This window comes from Pteropus medius, unplaced genomic scaffold (genome assembly GCF_902729225.1).
Source record: "Pteropus medius unplaced genomic scaffold, Ma_sr-lr_union100, whole genome shotgun sequence".
Lineage (NCBI taxonomy): Eukaryota > Metazoa > Chordata > Mammalia > Chiroptera > Pteropodidae > Pteropus > Pteropus medius.
Window position 1 is genome coordinate 4,104,573 of NW_024349802.1, and position 20,004 is coordinate 4,124,576.

At 51.8% G+C, this 20,004-nt stretch overlaps 1 protein-coding gene and 1 non-coding gene across 2 annotated transcripts in view; both read left to right on the forward strand.

Moving 5' to 3' along the window:
- CUNH10orf90 (chromosome unknown C10orf90 homolog) overlaps window positions 1–9,275 on the forward strand; it is a 306,207-nt gene extending 296,932 nt beyond the window's left edge. The window contains exons 9-11 of the mRNA XM_039835925.1: window positions 6,650–6,713; window positions 8,919–9,018; window positions 9,140–9,275. Of these exons, the coding sequence (XP_039691859.1) occupies window positions 6,650–6,713; window positions 8,919–9,018; window positions 9,140–9,178 (203 nt within the window). The 3' untranslated portion in view covers window positions 9,179–9,275. The remainder of the gene's footprint in view (window positions 1–6,649; window positions 6,714–8,918; window positions 9,019–9,139) is intronic.
- Window positions 9,276–19,618: 10,343 nt separating this feature from the next.
- Window positions 19,619–19,737, forward strand: LOC120581854 (5S ribosomal RNA). Its single transcript, XR_005647386.1, has one exon. It is a non-coding gene; the product is annotated as a 5S ribosomal RNA (ribosomal RNA).
- Window positions 19,738–20,004: the final 267 nt, after the last annotated feature.

Sequence of the window (20,004 nt, forward strand, 5' to 3'; positions counted from 1 at the left end):
GGGGCAAGGAGTTCACATGTGTAACGAGTTCCCAGGTGATGCTGACGCCGGTGGTTCGGGAACCGGCAGGTGAGCAGAAGCTGCAGAGAGGACACTCGTGTGAAAACAGAAGCCCCACTGGGAGAACCGTGACTCGAGGTCTGCGGAGAATGGAAACCACTGACTCCATCAGCAGCGCAGGCCTCAGGTGTCTTACCTACTTTGGGGCCCGCGGTCAGTTACCGAACCACGAGCCCCCCACGTCCTCACCTGTAAAGGGGAGCGGGGACCTGCTTTACTAGGTCAGAGTAACATGAGCCGCAGCCTGAGCTGGGGGGCTGGCGGGGACGCTTGGGGAACGGCGGTGGTTGGTGTCCTTGCTGCCAGTGGCATCTTCTCGGGTTACAGAGCACCTTCACGTGGCCCATTCCCAAGACCCCCATGGACCTCTAAAGCAGACACTGTCCCCCCACTGAGCAGGAGCGCGGAACCCCGGAGCTTGAGCAGTTTGTCCAGGGCACACAGCTGCCCAGCCCAGGCATCCGCTCACCCCGGTCTTCAGATTTGGACCCCAAATGGATACCTTGCGTGGTGCGGAGGGTCAGGCAGGCAGAGGGCACCATCGAGCGTGCAATCTGGTGTTTAATTGACTAATGCTGGTATTATGTTACCTACACAGAAAGAAACTCTGGATTTCCTGCCATATTTAAGGAGGTCACTAAGGATAGGGGTTATTGAATCCTAGAAGCCGGGTGCAGCCACCCGCCTGCCACCAGTGTGCCTGCAACCTCATTGCAGGAAACGCTGCACATGGCCTTGCCGGCCACGGCAGGCACCCCGGGAGATGCACGCTTTGGGCTGCTGACAGGAGCCCTCAGCGGCTGTTCAGGGTGTGAGCTTCTGGTCTTGAGCGGAGATCTGGTTTAGTTGCGAGTCTCCGATCTTGCGGACACCAGGATGGCCTGAATTTGCGCGGTGGCAGCACGTCGTTCCATGTGTCCGTGGCATCCTGCCACGCTGGCCACCTGCAGGAAAGAGCCACCACTAAGACGAGGCTGCCTTCCCCCACGGCCCCTGGGCTTTCATGGAGGCCGATGGAGAGCCTTAGACTCCTTTGTCCCCTGCCTCGTCTCTTGAGGAGTAACCAGACAGTAAATGGTTAACGCTTGGTGTCCTTGGCCGTAGACGGAGACAGATGTGAATGGACGGGACCGGTGGTGGTGTTAGGGGTGCAGAGCAGGCAAACAGGGAAGAAGAGATCCCCTTTGTTTTCCAAGGGTTCACGTGCCACTCGGGGAGAGAGGTGGCCAGGTCGACAACCGTAAACCAAGTCTAGCTTCATATACAAGACCCCAAGGGAGAGGGGAGGACACCGGCTGGTGACAGTGCCCTTGGGTCCAAGAAACAGAGCAGGATGAAACCAGGGGTGACATTGACTCATTTTTCTCCGAAATTGTTTTTCATGGACATGTTTGAGTTGGAGATCTGGTCGCACTGGTTGGGGGAGCTGAAGCCATGGCCCCAGGCCTTGCTGGCTCATGTTGCATTGAGGTCTCCAGTACGAAGTTCTGTGGGGAGGAGCATGGGGGACCCTTCTCACCACCAGCTGCATCCCAGAGGGACAGACCCTTTTCAAATCTGCCTTTTAGCTCCCAGCCCCCTCGCTTTTCACAGAAGCCCCGAGATACGTGATCTTGCCCTAAACAAAGGACGAATCTGCACAGGAGCTGGGCATCCTGTGAAGAGGACGGTCCAGTCCCCTGTGGCCAGGAGCCCTTCCTGCCTTATTTCTCAAACTAGGTGTGCAAAAAAGGAATCGAGACTTCCGGAGACCTCTGCTTTGCTTTACTTTTCATTTCTTAATTCTGCATGCCTTCGCCAGAAGGGTCAGAGAGCTCTATTGCATTTCCAGTTTGCGACATCAGCATCCCTCTCGTGCATCCGGCCGATAATTGGCACACGCTATTTTCATGGCGATGCCACCACCTGCCTTCCAGGCCCCTGGGACAGGCTATTCACCACGTGGAACTGTCATTCAGGCACAGGATGCCGCAGAAGGCTAGAAGTGATTTTAGAAAAATGAGACTGTTCATCCAGTACAAGATTTTATCACAAGAGCACTTCGGATGCAAACCACCTACGCATCTCCTAGCTGGCCTGGCCCAGTGCAGTGTGCAGAGTTTGATTTCCGGAGGGCTAATTAGTCCAAAGTAGACCACTCTGATGCTTACGTCAGCGAACGAGAGGCCCCACTGAGGTGAACTGAATAGCAATGATGTGCAAGTAACTGGATTTAACTCCCGAAGACCGTGATGCAATCACCCGGTGTCAGGACAGCCAGCCGCTCGTCGGCTTTGAAGCCTGGCGTAATAAACAGCCTTGCGATCTTAGACTACACACGCGCTGGGGGCTTGTTCAGGGGAGAAACCCTCCAGGAGTTGTCCTGCCTAAAACACACCCCCATGTATTCCTCTTAGGAGGCTTGGTCTTTACTAGAAGATTCTGGGAGGTGTGGACTTGGCATCCACGCTCCAAACTGGCTTGTTGGCTCCTGGCTGGATTCTCTCTCCAACAGGCGTCACTCAGTTTTGCTTTTTCTAAGGGGAAGCAGGCTTCTGGAAGATTCTTCACAGTGCTCAGGGTGACTGCAGAAAAGTAGCTCTGGGCGGACAGCGTCCTAATAACCCCGTGAACTTGATTATCATTTAGATTGCTTGCTCAATGGTGAAAATGAAGCTTTGCAATCAGAGCTGCAGATAAGGCTCCAGGGACGAAAAATAGAGCCGAGGCCCCATAAACTACCAACCATGGCAGCATCCAGGTGCCCCTTGCTGCCTCCTGGTGACACTGTCAGCTGTCTGAGTGCTGAGGCCACCTGTCCCTGTGTGTGTGTGTGCCCGTACACACACGCGTGTTTCCACACATGCGAGGTGAGGGGTATAATAAACACCATATGTGTTTATAGAGATTAATGAGACGATGGGACTTGGCGTTTACAGAGCAGGCTCGGAAGAACCCAAATCTTGGTAGCTGGGTGTTCGCTGACTTTTAAAACGGCAAAGGCTCATGCAGCTGTCTGGCTTTGCCAAATGAAAATAGTAACAGGCCCTACAGTTCAGATACAATAATGGACCAGACACAGTCAGGGCTAAAAAAAAAAAAGGAATACAGAAATGGGCAATTTACCTTAATAATTTTATTGGGGGGAAAAAAACAGGAAACAAACACCTCCTCTGTTTAATGATGATGGGTGGTGCAGGCGACCGCAGCCCTCCTTCCGCTGCATTAATCGATTCGAATCCACGAAGCTTCAAGGAAAATCCATAGAAGACCCATAAGCGAACTGAAAATTGTTCTCACCAGTCACTTTAATTTTATAAAGGCAGAATTTCCGTTAAAAGAGAATTGATAGATGGAATTTCGCTCTATTTTTGAACGAAGCGCATGTAGGACGGTTGACAGTTTCCATCCCATGAAGCGAGGTCCCCAGTGGGTCCTGCTGCGTGGGTCCTTGAAGAACCATCTGGACGTGGGCAGGCCCCGTGGGAGTTGCGTTTCGGCCTGGGCCACCCTTTCAGCCCTCCTGCCAACTGCCGTGGACACCTCTTCTTCACGATTCAGCTGGGCTGTGGCCTGCCCGCGTCCCTGGTGGACTGGCCCCGCCCCCACCAGCCCCCTCCCTGTGGACTGGCCACGCCCCACCAGCCCCCTCCCTGCCCAGGACTGGCCACCCCCACCAGCCCCCCTCCCTATGGACTGGCCCCTGCCCGCACCAGCCCCTCCCTGTGTAGACACCAGTTCTGGTGCCTAAAGGTCTATTCTCTGCTCTCGCCCTGGGCTGAAGCCCGTATGTCTTGTGTACCTTCGTGTCCCTACGGCAGAGCACCAGTAAGGCGACAGCTTGGCTATCACGTCAACAGAGACTCAAGGTGGAAGCCTGGGAGCCGCCCGAGGCTCCTCTTCCGGCCCCTCAGCCCACTTCGCTCGCGCTCAGTCCTGAGACCCCAGTCCTCCCAACCCTCGGCCTGCACCAGGCACTTGGTCTCTAAGCGCTGCTGTCTCCAATTCACCAGGCTGCAGCTGCCTGATCCTCCCCGTCTCCCGGGTCATGGCTTAAATATCTCCTCCCCCGGGGACCCCTCTGGCCACCCCAGGCCCCCTTTACTGTGCGGCCATGTTTCGTTGTCTTCAGAGCTCTCGTCTGACTTTGTAGCTGCTTTGTTAGTTATCTGACCCGATCCTGAACGATGAAGTCTCACGGTAGCAGGATGGTGTCTTTCCTTTTTTATGAGCCCTTCCTGGAGGCGTGATTCTTGCTCATTAGATGTGGAAGAAAGGAGGAGGGGCATGAGAGCGAACCGGGTCGGTCTCATGGGAAATGGGCTAGCGCTCGTCAGGGCTCCCAAAATATGGAATCTGCAACCCGGTTGCCGGCGTGCGCTGGTGCTGAGGCTAAGAGCGTGGGTGGATGGGGCTGGGTGGACGGGGCTGGACCGACTTGGGCTGAAACCCAGCTCTGCCTCTCACGCATTGTGTGAACCCCAGCAGGAGACACTTGGCCCTTTGACCTTCCCTAAAATACAAAAAATCACGGATTTGTCACAGGGTTGGTATGAAGATCAACTGAGATCCAGTAAACAAACGCCAGCAGCGTTGTAACGAGTTAGTAACACCGACCCCTCAGGTTTGCCGCTGCCCCTTGCCGTGTCCCGCTCAAAGTGCCAAATGGGGTTCTTCTTCCTCCACCGAGGGGACGCATGCTTTCTTTCAAACAACTTCCTCCAGGGGGTAGGACCTCCCTCTCTCTTTTCTCAGGCCAGAAGCCCCCCCCCTTCATCAGATGGGCATGGCGCTGTTATGAAGATGCAAAGTCACAAAGTGGGTGGTGCAATCGCTTCCCCAGGGAGTGGGGCGGAGCCGCGGGCGGGGGAGCGCCCTCTGGGGCACAGATCTGCTTGTGTCGCGCCCCTCAGCCTCTACACTTCTCCTTGGGCGCAGCGGGCAGTGGGCAGCGGGGGAAGGGGTCAGAAAACAAAACGCGAGGTGTCAGATGGCTCCTGTTCGCTTTCGTTTCCTCTTGGAAATAAAACCCAAGCTTCATTGTGGTGTCAGGTGCTCTGAAGAAACAAACTTGAAAAATAAAAACAGTCCCACAAAACAAAACCGCAAAACGAATTTCCGAGATAGATCACTTGTCGTTGACTTGAGACGATAAACACGTTACAAAAACACAGTTTTTAACATTTTTACATCCTTGAAACGCCGTCCATCTGTCCGCGTTGGCCTCCCCCTGAACTTGAACTTGAGCGGCCCCTGAGGAATGCTGACCCCGACTTGAGTCTGACTCGTTGTGGGAGGTTCCTTCTTCCTGCCTAAGTGGGGCTCTTCGAGTTGTCACACTTCTGCTTGCCCAAGACCCTGGCCACCTTAAGGTGACACCGTGTCTTAGGAAGTGTCACTGGGATTTTCCTGAGGCCCTGGGCTCTGGCCTGGCCCTGTTTAGAGTAGAAGCCAAGGTGGGCATGGGGGGGGAGCGTCCTGGCAGGTCGCAGTCTCATGGCGACACTGACTGCTTCTTGCCCCCGTGGCCCAGTGCCTTTCCAAATGCTGGGGACAGCGTCCCTGTACCGGGAAAGGGCACCTGATTTCTTTCTCCTCGCTCTTATTTCTCCCTTGACTCTCGTCTTTTAAGTAATGGTGACTTTTTTTCCCCCGTTGTGTTAAAATAACTACAGACAGAATACAGGCTCGGCCCCCATGTTGTTTCCACATCGTGCATGAATAGCTGTGCTGTTTCTCCAGAGGGGAGGGAGGTTCCAAGCACCCTATCTGTAACCCCCGCTTCTCGTACCCCTGGAAAATCCTGCCTCGTCTCAGGCCTGAGCAGTCTCCGGTGGCCCCTCTGGAGGACTGAGTGAGGGGCCCAGGTCCAGGTGGGGGTGTTCGATGGAAACAACGCTGGGCTCTCCCCTGGGAATTACAGGGACCCCACTTCCGCTCTGTGATCCTGAGCAAGGGTGCCTTGCTCAGGATCCGTAAACATCATGGTGATTATAATGTACCCTGACATCAGAAAGCATTCCAGACCCAGTGATTTTTAGCCACTTTCTCAGTCAAAGGGCACTGGACTGTCGTGTTGTTGCCCTTACGTTTTCTGGCCCTGGTAATCCGTCTGTTAGAGAGGATGTGAACGCCAAGCGTCCCCAGTGGAGCCTGGAGTTGTGCGTGAAAGTTCTGCTCTCAGAATGTCCCAGCGACGGCTGGGAGACGTCCTTAGAGGCACCAAAAACCTAGTGCGGAGGCATTTTGTGGGTGGGACAGCCTCACGCCCAGGGCCTGCACCCCGGCGACACCGAAGCACATTTAGTGCCACCAGGCACTTCCTCCAGCAAACCATGACTCGCCGTTTCCGAATGAAGCAGGCGTCAGAGCCGCCGTCCACATGGCGTCTCAGATGCCCACCTCGTGCTTCATGCCCTGTCGCACCATTGTCCAGACCGATCCGTTGGCTGCTTGCGATGAGCCCGCCGAGCCCTGCAGCGTTGGCAACGGGCGGGGCTCAGATTAAGGGTCAATAACAGTGTGTGTGCCCTGAGGCCACCATAAGGTTCTCCAGAAATGCGTGACATCTGTGCCTTCCGAAATTAATCCTCTTTCCGTTTTCTTCCAGATAACTTGTTCAAGCCCAAGGAAAGGTACATTTCGGAGAAGGAGATGCACCTGAGATCCAGGAGGTACTTATTTGGCCGCCGCGGGAGTGGGGGGGCGGGGTTGGGGGACAGCGGAGGGGTGGGGGCGAGGCGGCCTGACGGGCCCTGGCGCCGTCCAGCGCAGCCAGGTTTTCTAGGCCCACGTTTAAGGGTCCGAGGTCGTCTTGGCCGTGAATCTGAAAGTTTGGCTAAAAGAAGTACAGCTGTCGAATCGCACCCCTGAACGTTAATGACATTCTTGGAAAAAAACTCAGGAAAGTGGTGGGTCTTGGATTCCGAACCGATCCAGTCATCGGTCTCCAAGAGGCCCCAGGCTCACAACGGGAGCGCCCCGCACGTCCCCGCCGTCACTGCGGCTGGCGCCGCTCGTCTGTGCGCCTTCGACGGTGGCTTTACGAGGAGCAGAGAAGCAAGCATTCCTCCTGAGGGGGGGCAGGGCCCGGAGGAAAGGGGCCCAACGTGGGGGCCCGCGGAGCCGCAGAGCGCCCCAGGCGGCTTTCCTGGCCCTCCTTCCCCACCGGCTGGGCGGCCCTGCTGCCAGTGGACTCTCCCCGTCCGGCTTGGCTAGTCACCGTTCTAGACGCCCAGGAATTCTCCCCAACCCGATGCACTCAAAGGCTGCCACTCATTCTAGGGCCTGGGCTCCCAACCGAAACGGAGTAACACAGCAGTGTTGGCCAAGTTCATGCAAGTAAAATGTCATTAATTTATAATAAAGTATCTAGCACTGGGAGGAATTAGAATAATTAAACCAAATTGATAGTGCACTTAGAGAAACCATTGAACTAGGAAGAATGTGTTTCTGCCCACTTCAGGCACAAAATCTCTGCTTTTACCATGAGGATGTTGTTTCCGTGATCATGAGCCAGCTTCGGCCATCTGTGGGGCGCCTCTTTGTAGATAAGTGGAAGGGAGGAGGAGAGGGGCCACCCCGAACGACCCAGCTGACGGCGTTCTGACTGGGGATTTTAAAGGGCCACTGGGTTTTGAGACTTGCTGTTTCAGAAGGTGCAAAGTCGTGCATACCTCATACGCAAAGCATTCCTTTCCAGTTCAGCGAAAAGATTGGGCCAAATCCTCCATTCTCAGTCCCCAAACCCAAAACTGCTATGACGGATCCTTCCAATTAAAATAATCGATCTCAAAGCAGCGTCTGTGGACAGAGTCTCATTTTCCTAAGGAGGAAACTGAGGCTCGGACGGGTCCAATGAGCTAGGTGATGCTTCCCCAAGTCGCTGCCCCCAGCCCCAGCCGGGAGCCAGGTCCCCTCTGATGGAGTCAGGAACGGGGTTTTCGCTCTGCAGTGTGGCCTGTGCCCTGGGTGGGCTCTGAGACCACGGAATCACACTGCTGCTTTCTTTCTATTATGTATTTTTGTTATTCATTATATTGCTATATTACATTTTCATTTAAAAAGTTCCAGTAACGGAGATGAAGCTAAAGTCCCTCATGACCAACTAACCCTACGCCCAACTTTCCCAGCCTTGGTGCGTCTCCAGATACCCGGTTATCAGCCTCCTGGGTTCCCTTCCAGGCCTTTCTCTGCCTGAAATAGACTTCTTTTTGTACATAGATAGTTATCTAATTTTTAACCACAAATGGGGTCATACTAGGTATCATCTTTCCGTAGTGTGGCCTTTTCTCTTTGCGTCTGTGCGGTCTCTCTGTCAGGAGACGTAGATGTAGGTGATCTTCCGCATGGGTTTTCTCTCTCTGCGGAGTGTCTATGGTATGGACATGGCATGTTTATCTAAGAAGCTCTCTTAAGAAAACACTGCATCGGAAGCTCCTGGGAGAGACCTAGAAGTTTTCTCTTAAACTCCCCACGTGATCAGGATGGTCGACATCCGGAAAATGGGTCGCCGAGGGTCGGAGGGGTTTGTACTGTGAAGCTTCAGGACATCCCGCCGTCCTCCTGGTCCCTTACTGTCTTTTCTAGAATATCTCCTAGAAGCAGCACCATGTGTTCATTTATCCATTCAAACCACACCGATGCCCACAGCGTGCCGGCCTCTGTGCTAGGCACAAGCATTTGTGGGTCACTCTGTGCTCCACGGCTGGGAACGCTCAGCGGGGCCGGGGTCCTGGCATCTCACGGACTCGAGATGGCCCGCGAGCAGCCGACCTTCCCTTTGACGCGGGGAAGCCTGCTCAGGGTCCGGACGCAGACCCACAGCAGGCACACGTCCTGCCACCGACCATTCGAAATGTTTTCTGGATCTGTTTCAGGATCTATAACAACTTGCCGGAAGTTAAAAAGAAAAAGGAGGAACAAAAGAAGAGGGTGATCTTGCAGAGCAACAGGCTCCGCGCCGAAGTCTTCAAAAAGGTAATGGCCTGGCTGCCGGCGCAGGGGACGGGCCTGCGCGCGGGCGCGTGCGTGATCCTGAAACAGGTCCGGCGCTCAGGTGCCGACTCTGAATTCACGGCTTTGTCTTCTACTTCCCTAGCAACTCCTGGACCAGCTCCTTCAGAGGAATGCAGTCTAGCCGCAGGCTACCCCGCCGGCCTACCCCAGACCCGCGATGACTTGATGACTTCGAGCACTGGATAAACCATTAAACTTAGCTTATCGTCATGACGTCAGCCACTGATACTCTTTAATTTTCTTTTTTGCGTAAAGGAAAACCTAGCTTCCCGAATTGCTGACCCGAACCAAGCAGAAACAATAAACCCCGAGGAAGTAGGTCAGCAGACGGGTGGGCGATCACGTCACACACCCCACTAGACAGTCCCTTCCCTTCTTCTGAATTGTCCTTTAGTTTCTGGTTTTCTTCCCCCGCCGTTTCCGCCCAGGCAGAAAGGCTCATATCACGCCACGTGGCTTAGGGTCCCCGAGGGTTATTTTTTTTTTTTTTGTTTTCATCGATATTTCTGAACCAACCAATACTTTTTAACACACCTCGCATCTCTGCCAGTTAGCCTTTCCCACGATTCACCCCTTTGTGACTTCAGGTCACGCCCGCGCCACACTGCTGTTCAAAATCTTCTCTGATGCGCTGCAGCAGAGCTTAATGCCGTACTGGAGCCGACTTGAAGTGGAAGGCTTTTGCTGTGCCAGAGAGTGGGGGGCTAGCTGTCCGTGTACCAGTGGCCGGGGAGGGTCAGAGCAGCCATCACCACCCCAGCCCACTCAGTGCCTTTCTTCGTCTAGCAAAAGAGCCTACGTCCATGGAGGTTCTCAGGGCAGAAAAGGCTAAAAATACCTAGAGGTGACCTCAGCGTTTCTGCAAACCCTGCCCCCCGAGGAAGAGCCGTGTTGCCGAAAGTGGCCGGATGGCTCCCAGGCTGCCATTATTCTTCCAACATTTATAGCATTCATTATTTATACAAGTGCATTTCGGGAGTTAAAATCAAACTAGTTTTTATCAAAAATGAAAATAAATGCAGTTATTACAAAAATTAGAGTATTTCTGTTGTGCATTCTGTGTTGCATGGTACTCAGTGCGAGACGCTGCCAGGGCCCATCGGGAGCCTCCAGCAGCCTGGTCCTTCCTGACGCCCTGGGGGAGAGCACCCTCTCCAGGGAGCTGGCACGAGAGACGCTGGGAGACCTCTGAGAGCATAGTTTGGGGTCCTGAAGACCCCAGCTCTCACTAGGAGTCTCCCTAGGAATGAGAAAGAGGTTTGGGGGACGAAGCAGGGGACCTGGTGATACCTCTGTCTCCTTCCTGCCCTCCACCCCGCCTCCCGTATTGCATACACAGTCCTGTCTCCTGAGATGCCCTTCGTTTACGAGTCTGCGGGAACACTGTTTAAAAACTCAGCCTCCAGGTTCTCCCCGACAGCTTCCCCCTCTGGCCGGGCGTGCAGCGAGGCCGGAACTCTGCTCTCTGCGCCCGCTGCGTCACCCCTCTGCTGTGTCGCCTGCATGGGGCGACCTAACAGTGCGCTGAAGAGCAGACTCTGTTAGGTCGCAGGGCTCCCTGGTCTGCACCCTTGGGCAGGGGTGTCAGCTTGGAGCCAACCAGGAGGAGGAACCCACACGGTAACTTGAACGGGGAAGTTTAACGCACAGAACTATTACCCATAACGGAGGATGGCGTCGCGAGGACTGGCTGGACAGAGTAAAGGGAGCGGGAGAGAACACAGTGGGGCTAGCCCCGGGGAGAGCGTGTCCACCCCTGGGCCGGAGCCCGACATTGCGGGAGAGGGCGAGGTCATAGCTCAGCAGGTGACAGAAGTCTCATGGTGCCATGCCAATGGAATATGTTGAAAATGCACCCTCTGGGACTTGCCGGAAACCTGCGCTGGAGGTCACACAGGGCACTGGCTTTTGGAGGCCCTCTGCTACGGTGCCACCTGAGGGGGGTGCTGCGGGCAGCAGCTGGCCGCTGGGTGCTGAGCAAACCACCCCGGGTCCGGGGAGCGACACCCCTCCCCTCCTGCAGCATCTCTCCAGCTCCCTGCCGACAGAGCTCGGCACTGTGCCAGCAGGCAGGGGCATCCACTTAAAGGGCCAGGTCCGTTTTAGCAGAGCCGGCAGAAAGGGTGAATTTGGAGGTGAGAGGTGATAAATCCCAAAAGTGGCACAGCAAGTTACGTGACCTCGCCCCTGTTCCCTCGTCTGTAACGAGGAGATGATATGGCACCTCCTTCTCACGGGGGTTACGGGGCCAGGATAAGTCGGTGTGAGCTGAGTGCTTCGAAGCGGGCCTGACCCAGAGCAAACAACCTGTTGCCTGCCACGATTTGTAGACGAAGTGGGAGTGTCCTTGGTGGCGAGAAGATGAGCCAAAAAGACCCTTGAATTCATGGGTGAAAATCGGTCATAGAAACAGGATGCTTTGCAAACTTGTTTTCTCTTAAGCTCTGCTAACTCTTAACAATTTCAACAGCACGGCCGAGCTCACCGTTAAGGTTAATTCTGGCGTTATTGAACTTATTGAGCCTCTTCCCAAATGTTACGCTGAATTTCTAGTCACATTTTTAAATTAAAAAAAAAACAAAAACATTTTTAATCAAATTGATGATATTTGGAAAAAGTTTTCTTAGGTGAAAATCCTGCCACACCTTTTTCTTGTTTTTCTTTAATATCTTCAGAGTTTCCAAAGCTTTTCCGGAGTTAACCAACAATCCAGGACCCAGCAGCTTCTAGACTATTCTGTGACACTTCCCAAGAGGGAGATTTATATCCACTAATATCTGAATATCTCAAAATGGCCGGATGGAGCCAATTTTCAAAAATGCCCGTGAAGAGTTTACGCCCTTTGCAAACCCGATGTCATGAATAAAAGTCAATTTGAGATTAATGTTTTTTTCTTCTTCTTTTGATTTTTTAAAATTTCACCTACCACCTCCCCTTTCCCCTTTGACACCCCTCAGCTTGTTTTCTCTATATGTGTCTGTTTCTGTTTTCTTTATTCATTTTTTTTTTAGATTCCGTCTTAAGTGAAATGATGTGGTGTCCGTCTATGTGTGAACTTTTTCGCTGAGCATCCTAGCATAATGCCTTCCAGGTCCATCCGTGTTGATGCAAATGGCAAGGTTTCATTCTTCTTTGCTGCCGCGTAATATTCCGTTATATACACCACATCCGTTTTATTCATCCGTCTCTCCATGGACCCCAGGTTGCTTCCATACCTTCGTTATTGTAAGTCATGCTGCAGTGAACATAGGGGTACAACAGATCTTTTCAAATTAGTGTTTGTGTTGTCTTTGGATCAATGCCCAGCAGCGGAATTGGTGGGTCGTATGGCAGCTCCAGTTGAATTTTTCGAGGAATCTCCATGTCGTTTTCCATAGTGGCTGCAGTAACTTACAAGCCACAAGTTCCCTTTCTTTCGCATCCTCACCAGCACTCGTCCTTTGTCACTTCTTTGACGAAGGCCCGAGCAATGTATTTCTGAGGACAGGTAACAGGTGGCAGGGGCGGAGAACCCATAACTGGCTCGAGCTGGTCTTTAAATAGCCAGCTCAGGACAAGGCTGCGAATTAAAGGGTTGATTTCTGCTAAACTGATATTTTTCCTTATTGCTGCTGTATTTGTTGTTTGTTTTTTAATGCCGATAAGTGAATTTCAGAGAGCCAGCATTTCTTTTCTGTTATAATACGGTTATAACAGAAACACAATAATGTTATAATAAAGATGGAAATAAAGACTCGAATCTTAATAGCCATCCCTTATAGTTCTCTCAGGAATTGATAAAACCCATTTACTGGATTCTCTTATTAAAATCGGACTTCAAGATTTTGAAATTCTAAGTAGAATTTCCCGTTATAATTTTGATAATCAAATTCTGTTCTGGAGTTGATTTCTTTATACCTGCCTGGGTTTGGGCTCTGGCATGGAGCAAACCTTCAGCGATTCAGCAGGTAGTGGGAGGGAGAGATTTGTAGCTGATATTCACGAGCTCAGACCGAGCAGCATTCGGAATAATTCGAAATGGACTGGCGCTGACAGCACCAGGCTGTCTTACTGCGGTCTCCATGACTTCGTGTCGAGAAATTCCTATTTTGGTTATTTGACCTCTCTGCCAGCTGGTAATGCAGTAATGGAAAAACAATTGTCTTGGTTTTTTTTTTTTTCACCAATGTCTTTTGCCAACCAAACTTCCTGGAAGCTGTGCGCGCCCCAAGCGAGTCAGCAAACGCTTGCTCAGATGCAAAGAAGCTCTCCGAATGAACTGTTTGCGGAACAAGCCGTTGCTCAACAGCGGGCGAAAATCCTGTTCCTTGCAAAGTTCTTCCATTTCAATACGTGCTGGTGTAAAAATGGAAAGCCTCGGACCCGGTCTCCAGCGGCGTCAAACGGCCAACTGTCTGCAGATGATGCAGGTCAGACGCAGAATGACAGGACAAGGAAGGTGTGGGACGCGGCCACCCAACGGGACGGCGTCGGACAGTGGGGACGTGAGACTTCTGGGTTGAATGCGGTAGAAAAATGATCCTACTGCATGAGTGTGTGGGCGTGTACATTAAAAGCAAAGGAAATGATCTGTGAAGTGACTAACGTGAGTCTCTAAGCAGATGGCTGGGTGCACACTGCAGACTTTCCTGTATCTGTACTTTCATCAATACTTGGTAATTGACCACGGGTGTCTAGCTAAATAGAAACCTCTTGGAATCGGCTGTCACTGAGCTGAGCCAGCCCGCCCCGAGGACTGAAGCCAGCCTTGTCCCGTCTGTCCCAGGCTGGCAAGCCGTCTCTCCCCACTTACTGGGGGAGCTGGCTGTCAGGAAACTCGGGAGGTGGGGGCGGTTCCCGGGCCCCCCTTCCTCCTCACAGTCAGGCTGCTCCTGTGGGAGTGGCAGACTTCACGCAAATGTTTTCTCCACCTGGAACGAAGCAACAGCTTTGGCAAGCCTGCCCCAGAACTCAAGGATTTTCTCGAGTCCTGTCGGCTGCCTCTGTTCAGATCCGGAGACCCCAAGAGACCGTCTGACTAGTTGTCTGGGGCGTGTGGAGCGGGGAGGCGTTGAAATCCTTCTACTTTTTCTTGCTACTCTAAGAAGGTTTTGACGTGCATGCTCTGGGTGCTGCCGTTTCCTGCCAGGCTGCAGCCAGAAACAGAAATGTGACTTCAGGCGGTGGCCTTTCTGTCAGATCTTAGGGCACCGGGAACTCAAAGGGGGATGTGGGAGAGAGAGATTTTACTTGCCTGTAGGACCTTCAAAAATGCTGAGTTACTCTTTATCAAAGCTTAAAAGGAAAGAGAAAGAGGTTTAGGTTCTAACCTGCAGCTGAGAAAAAAATTAGTAATGTATATCTTTTTCGCGAAGCAGCACCGAGTGGAAGGCACGGGGGAGGTGGCCTGCGGATGACTTTCGGAGTGTTCTTCCTTTGTTCAATACCTCTGCTGTCCCAGCGTGCCCAACTGCAACTGACATCAGCTGCAACTCACATCAGGGAAAGGATATTACAGCCGTCACCCATGTTCGCTGCACGCGACGTGTGATATCCTTTCATCAAAGCCATGAGGCTGCCGGCTTCACTTGCCCACTGATGTCAGTCGGAGGGAAATGATCAATCTTTTAACTGCTGCCGATTTATAAAGAAATAAATACCACACTTTGTCATATCCGCTGTGGTTCCTCGTGACTGACGTCACTACACGGATACCGAAGGGATTCGTGGTGACGGGCCACTTAACGGCTTCGCGCCACCAGACACGCTTTTCACACTAGAAGCTACTGAGTGCGTGCACAGAATTTGCGTTTGCTTTTGTTTACAAATACACCCGCAGGCCGGTTAAGCCAGGTTTAATCATTAGATGCTGACATAATTATAATTCCAAGTCTTGCTCTCTCAGCTGAGGCGTTTGTTAAATCAAAATGACGAAATAATGCGGGATATTTTTCCTGGGTTTTTGGCAGCCTGTGACGTTTCATTAGCGAGGCTAAGCCTACATCTCTACAATGGATCGCAGATCTTTTTGCATGGATTAAACGGGGTGTGTGGACATAAATATATCTAGATGGTGAAACGGATTCTGATCGGTGAAATATGTTTTTAGTGAAGCATTTGCTTCAGATTGGCGTGTTTCAACCTTAAGTCTCAGTTAGCATTTGAACAAGATCCCCAAACCTTTCAGCCCCCAGCACATGAAGTGGTTTCTGATTGATCGATAGTGTGTGCTTTCTGAAGAGGAAAGAGAAGACCCTGAGCAGAAAACAGCTGAATCCAGGACCTGGGTCGAACGTTTCGAAAAGTAATAGCTTAGATTTTTTTTTTTTTTCTAACTACATGCTACACACCGGAGGAGAAATGTTTCCTCTGTTCATCTTAGGTTCTCAGCCCGGGCTATGTAACAAAAGACAGATTACCGAAAACAGACAAACAAGTTTATTAAAAGGTATGTTTCATATACACACGGAGGAAATTTAGGGATGACTAAAACAGTCTCAGATCTACTTCGGGTAGCAATGGACCTTATTGGACTGGATGTCGGCGACCCCCACAAATTTGCTCGTTGAAGTCCCAACCCCCGTACAGCTATACCTGGAGATAAGACCCTGAAAAAGTAATTATTCTGACTGAGGACCCGAGGGTGGAGCCCTGATCCTGCAGGATTAACGTCCTTGTGAGAAGCGACACCTGAGAGCGAGCATCCTGTCTCTCCAAGTGCACAGAGAGGAGGCTGTGTGAGCACACGAGAGGATGGCAGCCGCCTACCAGCCAAGAGAACAGACCTCACGGGGAAACCTGCCGCTAGCACCTGGGGCTCAGACTGCTCAGCCCGCAGAACTGTGAGAACGAGGTTCTGTCGGGCAGCTGCCCCGGCGTGTGGGATTTCGTTATGACGGCCGGGGCTGACCAACACAGGACCCTCGCTGTCCTCTGCCGCCACTCTGTCCCTTGCACAGTCTGCTGTCGTCTGCTACCCAAGTCCACCACACGTGACTGTCTGAGCTTGAACCTGCCGGCTCTCCTTACTGACTGGGCTCCCCCCTCGCATTCACAAACGTGGCGTACCCCCTGAGGTCTGCTGTGACTCTCCCAGACCCCTGGTCTTTGTCTCGGCTCTGCAGCCTTGGCCCCAGGACACCTTGTCCTCACCGGTGTATCTCTCTGGCAAGCTTGCCAGCCAGTACCATGAGCTTCCTCACCAGGAACTTCCTGACACCTTCCTGTGTGCCCCATGGAAGGGCCTGGAAACACACTGGAGAAGCAGTCAAAGCCCTTTTTCTGTCTAACGTGGAGGACGTGGATTTCTCCTCTCGGTCACATCCTGGGTTCTCTCTGCCCCGGCACACAGATCACTTCGTAGAGCGCTTGATATGTTAGTGAAACTCAAGGAACATAGAAAATGACTCCCTCCTCCCCTACAAGGCTTGGCTTTCAAGACATTTGTCTCATGAAAGATATCAAGAGAATGGGCTTTAAGACTCAACGCTGCTCCAAGGTCTCTCTTTTATTTTCTGAGACATTCCATTCCTTTTCTAGGTGTTCCCAACACATTTACAAATCATTCATTATTCTCAGAATAATCCGAGGAAGTTGGAGGTAGGTGGATTCTGGACTGGCTCCCTTTTAACAGAAGCTGGAGGATTGGTGTGTGAGTGTGTGTGTTTGTTTTGGGGGAATAGTTTCTAAAGTCAGATCAGAATGGAATATTATATCAAAATCACTCTTAAAACAATCCCTTAGGCGCCATCTTGCAGACAGGCTAACATCTCTCAACGCAGCTCTGACGAGCAGTCGGTGTCCCCCAGCTCTGAAACACATCCGTTAAGGGTCAGACGAAGAAATTGGCATGTTCAGGGGATGTGATGCACATACACACAAATTGTCCTTTAAAATACTAGAATCTCACTCAGCACAGGGAAATGGCCACCCTTCGAGAAGCACGAGACCACGGATTCCACCTGCCACGTGTACCTGCCATAAGGCAGAGGCTTGGAGTGGAAAGGTCGGTGTCACAGACCGCTGGTGAAGCCTCCTCGTCTGCCTGGCACCGCTCTCTGAATTAAGAGAAGCATGCGAGTGTGCAGTGACCCATGGAGCAATCTCCATTTCACAGGAAGAACCGGAGTAAGTGGGAGGGTGGCTGTCACTCGCCCAGGTTACCCCATGTTGGTGGGCTGGCACTGAGGTCTGAACCACACCCCTGCCATCAGGACCCCCAAGCTGCACAGGTGTACAGACGAGTTTATTTCAGTTTTCCATGACTGGGGAGGCTGTGTACGGAGAGGAAGGCTCGAAGGAATGGTTAACCCTGAGCGTTTCTACGAGGAGTGGAAAGTCAGGGGAATCTCCGGCAGGATGAAGGGCGCCAGCTCAGGGCGGCAAGCTGGGGGCGTTAGCCAGGAGGGCCTGCTGACTGGGGTCCCTCTCCACGTCCTTCTGACTCCTGAGATAAAGACGGCCCTTCCCTCTGGGTGAGTGCGGGGCGGCCTCCCTCACAGAGGGCCCTCCCACGGCTTCGGGGAGGAGGAGGAGGTCAGCGCATCCTTCCTGCATCTGCTGTCGCTCCAATTCCTTCGGCTTAAAACGGCCGAGGTGCCGTGGTTTGGGGCGCTGTGTTCTGAACCCCATCAGACTGAAATTATGGAATAGGATGCCTCAGACTTCAGGGAAACAACAGAAACCATTTGCTTTGGAAACGTGCATGTTAGCAATGAACGATCGGGTCCTTCAGAACGAGGACGAATTAAGCAGGTTTATGTGACGTGGCAATCATGGAGCCGTGTGAGTTTTCAGCTGGACCGGAGCAGGGGGTTATGTCCCGTCGCACGTCTGCTCACCGGCAGCTGGCGGGGGGCCTGGCACCCGGGGGACCCAGGCCGTCCTCCTCGTTTCAAGGTCGTCAGCCATCAGGACGTAGTCTGCCCGTCACATCTGGGCCTCGCCAGCTGTTCCTCACTCTTCTTCCTCTGTGTCCCGCTCCGTCCAGGAGAACAACTGTCGCACGAGTTCTCGCCTCAAAGTCGAAAGTAATGAGAAAACCACATTTTCAAAATTCCTTTTCGAAAGTCATTTTCACATCCTGGACAGAAATTGCCGTTAATTCGAATGACATTCCGAGAGGCGAGAGAGGCTTCTTCTGTCTGCATGTGGATCAGTGTATTCGCGTGCCCCGGCTTGATTCTTCAAAGCCCACTTTGCGGCATTGCCGGTGTGTGATGGGTGAGACAAGGTGGCGGTCCTGCCAACAGCCGCCGCGGCCGGCAGTTGAAACAAACTTCTGAATTCCCAACCTTCCAGGTGATATCAATGAAGGGACTTTATTCTCAACACGAAATAACAGCAAAGCTTCGTCGAACTGTGATACGAACAGATGAGATTCAAGGTTTATAACTTTTCTTCCTTCTATAGGATATATGCATATCCCTAAACACGTGTATTATTAATAACCCATTAATATTAACGTCACCTAAAAATGCATTATTAACAATGTGATCTGTGCAATATGCACATTGTTTTTCTCTAGACTTTTTAGTTAGAAAACCCCAGCTCTCTTTTTCTTGAAGTTGGTGAAGAAAGACAATTCTACGAAAGCTGATTTCTAATGACCAAGAGAATTTGTAATCTCGTAGTCAAGGTATCAACACAGAATCAAGAATTCTTCCAAAAGAGAAAGATTTCAAACCAGAGATCGTTTTCCAAGGTCAAGAAGGCACAGGGGACTGTGGGAGCGGCATGTCCTTAAAAATGCACTATGTGGGTTTTCTGTTTTTTTTTTTTTTGTGGGCACTTTCTAAAGTGGGATCTAAAGTCCTGGGACATAAAGACACCCATCACGTGACATCATTGTCCCCAATGTGCTTAAAGACCCTGTCAAAAGGTTTGCAGTAGCAGCTCACTCACTGCCTCAAGCTTGTGGAGGCCGCTTTTAACTCTGAAACGAGGCCCTGTACGTCACAGGCAAGCTCTACGTTATCAACTCTGTGTGAATTTTCAGAAACTGTTAACGTTAGAAGGTACACATCATAATCCACATCTCTGAAGGGAAAGAGGAAGATGTTGACTTCCATCTTTGTTTGCTCCTGTTGTGGGACTCGCAGGCTCCGGACAAAGCTCATCCCCACCGCCTCTGAGGCCACCATCCTGGGCAGGGCGGCCCCTACATGGAGCTTGGAGTCAATTAGCCAGATCCTCCAAGAGTCACTAGGGGACTGTTTAGGACGTTGCTTCTTGAATTCTCATTTGCAGCCTTGCAAATAGTATTCAAAAGTCGTTAGACCATAAAGAGTTTTCATTACCCTTCATTCGAGGCAGCAGCAAACACTTACTGAGTGAGGGCCTCCTTGGGGTGCTGTGCCAGGTCCCGTGTGGGCGGAGCGGGAGGAGATGCCATGCCAAAAACCAAAGCGACTGGGAGGAAATAGATAGACGAATAATGTAAAAGCATATTAAAGGCAAAACCTTTCTGATGAAAGCATTTTCATAATTGTCGAGCTGTAGAAAGACAACACTGATAGAGTTGATTATACAAAAAGAAGGGACGGTTGAATGTCAAAAGACACTCAGCCACGAGGCAAATAGTGTCTACGGCCACGCCACCCTGAACAAGCCCGATCCCGTCTGATCTCAGAAGCTAAGCAGGGTCGGGCCTGGTTAGTACTTGGATGGGAGACCACCTAGGAAGACCAGGTGCTGTAGGCGTAAAAAGTGAAAAATAAGGGATTGTAAGCCGACCAGGTCCTTGCAATCTGTGAGGTCAACCAAGAGTTGCCTCGCCTAAAAAAAAAAAAAAAAAAAAAAAAAAAGGCAAACAGTAAAGTGAGACAGCTCTTTAAAACTGTATGACAAAGGGTCCATCCTATCCTTTATAAACGCCTCATATGGACCCATGAAGATGAACGCTCCAGCAGAAAAACAGTCCAAGGATACGAGCAAGGCCTTTGCAGGAGAAAGGGGAATGGGCAGCAA